At 36.2% G+C, this 6,000-nt stretch overlaps 1 protein-coding gene across 1 annotated transcript in view; it reads left to right on the top strand.

Annotated features, from left to right (window-relative positions):
- LOC149070492 (EF-hand domain-containing family member C2-like) overlaps positions 1–5,504 on the top strand; it is a 41,398-nt gene extending 35,894 nt beyond the window's left edge. Inside the window, exon 15 of the mRNA XM_089248874.1 lies at positions 5,288–5,504. Coding sequence (XP_089105000.1) covers positions 5,288–5,383 — 96 coding nt within the window. The 3' untranslated portion in view covers positions 5,384–5,504. The remainder of the gene's footprint in view (positions 1–5,287) is intronic.
- The last annotated feature ends 496 nt before the right edge of the window (positions 5,505–6,000 follow it).

Consider the following 6,000-nt stretch of genomic DNA (forward strand, 5'->3'; position numbering starts at 1 on the left):
CTTAATATCGACATATTGCGCTCCATTCTCGGTGTTGTGTAAAAAAATCCCCTTTTCAGACCTCGGAAGTTATTACGTTTTTGTCTCTATAGTCGCTGTTATGACCGCAATAGGAGAGGGCGGGGTCTGGTTGAACGAGGAAGGGTGCCGAGTTTACTCTTTTTTCCGTTATTAAAAATGGATACCGGCCCCGGGCGATAGTAAATTTTCGTTCGTACTTGCGGCCTGGGTTGCTACATACCGTGATCAAATCCAAAACTGGGGGGGGGGGGGGGGGGCATTGCCTCGAATGCAATTTTTGATGGAATGGTATATTTAAGAAAAGGAAATAAATTCCTTTGCAAAATTATCGAATTTCACTGTCAAGGGGCAGTAAAATTATATTTCCCCTCCAGAAAAAATATCGTATTACGGCCATGGTAAATCGAGTGCCCGGGTGGGGGCGAATTCACTGTTTTTGGTCTTTGAAAATTACGGGAGGAGTCCGAGCTGACGTGACTACTTTTTTTCGCGCTAAAATAGGTAGCCCTGACAGCAGCATCCATAAACTCTATCAACCGCATTTATAAACCTCGTATGTCGTTGATTCGATTTTTGTGTTCATTTTATCCTAATTTTCCGTATTTCCCGATATATTTCTATCGATTTTCGCATATTGCCGCATATTTGGTTGATTCATGTTATAAATTATATATTTTTTTGTAATTTTATGTTCCCTTTGTCAGCCATCTTGAATTGACCGCCGCAAAACGGCGATTGGTTGGCGCGGAAAAAAGTCGCCACGTTGGTGCTTACAAGGTTCATGGGAAATTACCGGGGAAGACCGCGAAGTCTTTTTTTGTTAAAAATTACGGGGGGGGGGGGCAAAATTATATTGTTTCTGGGTAAAGTAGTAAATGTTTTTTTTGCAGGGGTGTATGTTGTGTGTAAAAAAAAAAGGAAAATATATATTTACAAATTTTTCTCTCAAAAACCAAACAATTTCAAAACTGATTTGTTTTCTCCCTCACCCAAGGGCAGTATTATTTTGGAGCCTCCTCTGCCTGTAAAAGAGTAAACCCACCCACCCTTCCCAGTCCAGCCATAGGTGCAGATAGACTTGAAGGTCTTAGAGGTGCGGCAGATGAAAATTGATATACATCATGTATACATCAGTAGGCTCTGCCATTGACGTTGGGGGGGGGGAAAGGATGGATTGCCCTCCCTCAACATATAAGGGGCCGTTCAAGTATTACATAAGCAAATTTTTAGCCATTTTTGACCCCCCTCCCTCCCCCAAGTCAGCAAGTCAGAACCCCCCCCCCCCTCCATCGACGATGACGTAATACTTGAACGGCCCCTAACAATTAAAATAATTTAGTTAATTTAATAATAATTTAATAATTTAAGTAATTTATTTAATTCAGTAGTTTAAGTAATATTTTAATTTAATAATTTAAAATAATATTGTTAAAAATTTAATTTTAGTTTTTTTTAAATCAATCATTATAGTAAATTTCTTAAAATTTGTTGGAAGATATACAAACCTAATTATGTAAATCAATTTGTATTAGTTAAAAAAAGTTTGAATACATTTACTATTTACAGTATACTATTTTGTTACAGTATACTATTCATAGCATAACATAATGAAAAATCCACTAGAATGTAGATGGGACAAATTCTCTCATCAAATTTTGTGTTATTTCATTTTTTTTCCTTCTTTGAATGTGAAAATTTTGTCCCGTTTTGAAGTTTTTCCTGCTTAAATTGGTTTTAAGATGGGTTGTGGATAGCAATATGGGGCCATTCAAGTATTACATAAGCAAATGTTTAGCCATTTTTGACCCCCCCCCCCCCTTGTCAGCAAAATTTCGTCATCAGCTCTGTCCCCCCCCCCCCCCTGAATCCTAACTCATATTTTCATAAAGGGTGGTTGATGACGTAAGCGTTATTCAACCTCCCCCCTTGTCATCAAAAGTCAGCAAATCGGAAACCCCCTCCCCCCATCTATGATGACGTAATACTTGAACGGCCCCTATGGGGGGGGGGGGAAAGGCATTACTACTGTTACTTAGAAAGGATGTAATGTTACTCTCTCACACATAGTTGTTGATAAATTTGATAAGTTATTCAAAACTTTTCTGGTTAGCAGAATGCATTCGAGTTTGATTTATTTCACACTACTATATGTAAAAAAAGCAATTTTGATGAGCTCCATTGAAATACAAAGTTTAGTGAAAACTAAATTCAATTTCAATTCATTCAATTTGGTAATAATCAAAATTCATTGTCCATTTGGTCTCTTTCTAAAATTATTTTGGTCACTATTGGGTCACTTTTTAAACATTTTGGTCACTATTTGGTCACTTTTTAAAATATTTTGGTCACTATTTTCACTAGTTTTGAGGCCATGATCCGTGCTGAGCCCTGCAGATGACAACATACATATAGGGGTATATATAAAATATCCTCTCCACTTGTTAATACAAGATACACGAAAAATGCTTATATATAAAAATGCTGATTTTTTTTATTTTTTTGGAAGAACTCCCCATGGAGGCAGAGATGAATTTTTCTTGCCAAAAAAACAGCATCGCTATAGCTAGGGATGGGGTGAATAGTGATTTAACCAAATACTGAATATTCAGTCTTAAAATTCATCACAATTATAAATAAAATTAGTGTTTTTGAAATTTTTACAACATATTTTTCTTGGACAATTGGATACTGTTGCGATTAATAAATTTTGTGATGATTGCGGACGAGATGGGGTTGGGAGTTGGAGTAAAGTTTCAGGGTTTCGTTAAGACGGATAAGTGTGTACACATATTAGGATGGACGTATATTTTAAAAGCAATTGGAGGGACCCACATGCCCTCTCATCTGTTATCTTACACTTGTCGTATTATATACACAGGATACGAAAAAAAACGAAATGAGAATGTTATTGTGAAGTATAAAATATCCATCAGAATGAGTCATCTCACTTAACACCTTGTTGATGAGCAAATGGGTTTGATAACTTGCGGACTAGAAGCCAGCTTTAGTTTTCTTGGGTTGAGTTCACTTGCTCCGGTGGATTTAATGAAAAAAATACAAAATATAAATATTTTGTGTGTGTGGGGAGGGGGGAATATATACAATTACTCTCAACTAGCAATGCATCATAAAATTTAAGACTTATTTTCTTATTTTCCTCTTTAGATGTTCTTTGCCCCTTTTGCCTCTTTCAATAATTGAATAGGAATCTTGTTCAGGTACATCCTTCGGTAGGGAACTTGATTTCTGTAGTTCATGCTCACTTCCACCTCATTGCAGTAGAATTCTATTTTCGGTTTCATATTATCCCTATTCTAGAAATTCACCCTGACAACCTCTTTTACAGAAAGGGATATACACCACACAATAAAATATCAATTAATTTTAAATTTATAAGAAAAATTCAAGTTAATAATTTTTTTTTAAATTTGTGTGATGTACTTAGATCAGACATCTTCAACCTGTTGCTCGTGAGCACCATAGTACTCAATGCTCAAGTCTAATTTCATGCTCGCGAGCACTTGATCAACTTTATAATTAAACACCTTGTACAAATTGCATTCAAGGACTGAAATCACCCTGATTTCATGCATTTGTATGTCAAACTTGCTGTCAGGCTGCTCTTCTTTTTATGATGGGTAGAAACAGTGCTGGTGAGTAGAAAAAGATTGAAGACCTCTGACTTAGATCAACACAGATATTTGGTCGAATACCTAAGCATTATTCAATGGTACAAAATTAGTAGAACTAGAGAAAAGGTGGCAAAATTTTTATAACCCTCAATAAATCCTTCTCTGCGCAGACAGTATAGGAAAGGGTCAGTGATTGACCAAGAGAGTTTGTAAGCAACCAAAACAACATTAAATTTTTGTAAGAAAAAGTTGGGAGAGTCAATATCGTCCAATCCCCCCCCCCCCATATGCATACAAGTTTCTGGTGCAAGAACCGTAGCAATATTGCTTGTCTGGCCAATAGACTGAAAAGGTAGTGCATCCCTGATTAAGTATATTTCCGTGATGAAGAAATGGATCTATTTTAGAAACAAAGAGTGTCACAGTGAATTGTTTTAGGGTAGACGTTAATCGTACCTTTCATTACTTACTTACATTTTCGGACACTTTATTTGACAAAAAAAAAAGTTTATTGTTTATTTCAAGCATCTCTCTACCACCCTTTCAAATTTTGTCATTTATTTCAAAAACATTGCATACAGTTTTCCACTGTTTTTAACTTACGCATATGTTAAATTTTGCATATATTGTATGAATTATATCAATGGACTAGTTCAAAATTATATGTTTTAAGATATCAGAATTTTAATGAATCACTTTGTATGAATGGGCATCAACTCAGGCAGGGCGATCTTAAGAGCATCATGGGCCCCGGACCAACTGAGTTTTCTGAAGCTCTACCTAGAAATTTCTCGAAAATTTTAACCAGTTATCATTTTTGTGAGACCCTCTTCTCTTGAGGCCCCAGGTCATACCGGGTGAGCCCATGTCTTAAGACGGCACTGAACTCAGGTTTAATTACAGCTTTGAACATATAAGCGGAGTTGGTAGCTGTAGCTGTTTTGCAATGCAGCTATGGTGATTGTGTGGTCATAGTTCCGGATTCACATCATGAGGATCTGGGTTCTGTGGTTCCCAAATTTGAGGTGCAAATGTGAGTCAATCGTCCCATTAAAAGGTCATTCAACAGAGCAACAGACCTGCAACGGTACAAATATTTCAATCCTTACATTTCACTCACAATTTGAAGTATAGGTTGCAGCACTGGAAAATTCTGACACAATATTAGATGTACACTTTGTTCCACACACTGCCATGAAGCTGGGCTGAAAGAGATCTTGGCAACAGGAATTATTTGGTAGCAGAGTCATGGCATTCGTGCAGGCCCATCATTTGGAAGGGTCAGGGGGGTTGTTGCCCCCCACCCGACTTTTGAAAATACACTATAAATGGTATATATATAAAACTATAAATACATTGGGTACATGTTCTTCCCCCCCCCCCCGGAAAAATTTGAAATGACGGCCCTGCATTCGTGCATTTTTAGAGACATTTTTCATTATTCTCATGCTGTGCATAACTGAAAAATGCATTTTCCTGAGTTTTTGTCTTTTTGAACTGGGCTGTCAATATGCTAATGCTCATGTAGTTGGACTCATGATACACACGGGTAGGAAAAATTAGTATTTTCCCAGAGAAGTGGTCAATTCATTTTCTGGTCTAGATGTGGCTTTAATCTCTTGCTTTTCTTGTAGGTCGATATCAATTGGATGAAAAACACGACAGTGAAATCCGTGGAGAAGATCAATTACAATGCCTTTTTCGGTGATCTCGTATCGGGAAGAGTATGATAAAAACAGGATATTTGGGACAAAAGTGCTGATTTGAATAAAATCAATAAATTTCAAGTGTTACTACACTATCATGCGATATAAAACAATGAGATTAGCTCAATTTTGATAATTTTTTGATTTTTTTCTCCCTTGGCATATTTTTTATTTTTTTTATTTTCATTTTGATTTGAATAAACTTTTTCTTCAGTGTCATGAATTGTCAAAATCTTCAAAAGCATAATACAGTTAGTTATATCTTGGTGAATCAAATATACAGGTGCTGATGAAAAACTTTGAAATATTGTTTAATAAATTTTCAGGAGGCAGAAGGCTGGCTGGGATTTCTTGACAATGTCGAGTCAAAAATGTCAACAACAATTACAGTGGTGGTGAGCTGTAAAATTTAAACAAATCCTTTTAAAAAAGGATGGACAATGCAGTAGAACCATCTGGTCCACTTTGACTTATATAAATATCTAACCCTGTAATTTACATATTTAGCACTATGCTCTTGGAAGTGGTCACAAAAGAGCATCATTCTTAAAAAATTTACACGTCTTCATAATTTTCTGTGCGCATTATCGAAGAGAATTGACAGACTGGACTGTATTTTTCAAATTTATTTCATTTTCTGA

The sequence above is a fragment of the Pholcus phalangioides genome, unplaced genomic scaffold (genome assembly GCF_987345545.1).
Source record: "Pholcus phalangioides strain wild (caught in Gottingen) unplaced genomic scaffold, Ppha-v1.0 ptg000021l_1, whole genome shotgun sequence".
Lineage (NCBI taxonomy): Eukaryota > Metazoa > Arthropoda > Arachnida > Araneae > Pholcidae > Pholcus > Pholcus phalangioides.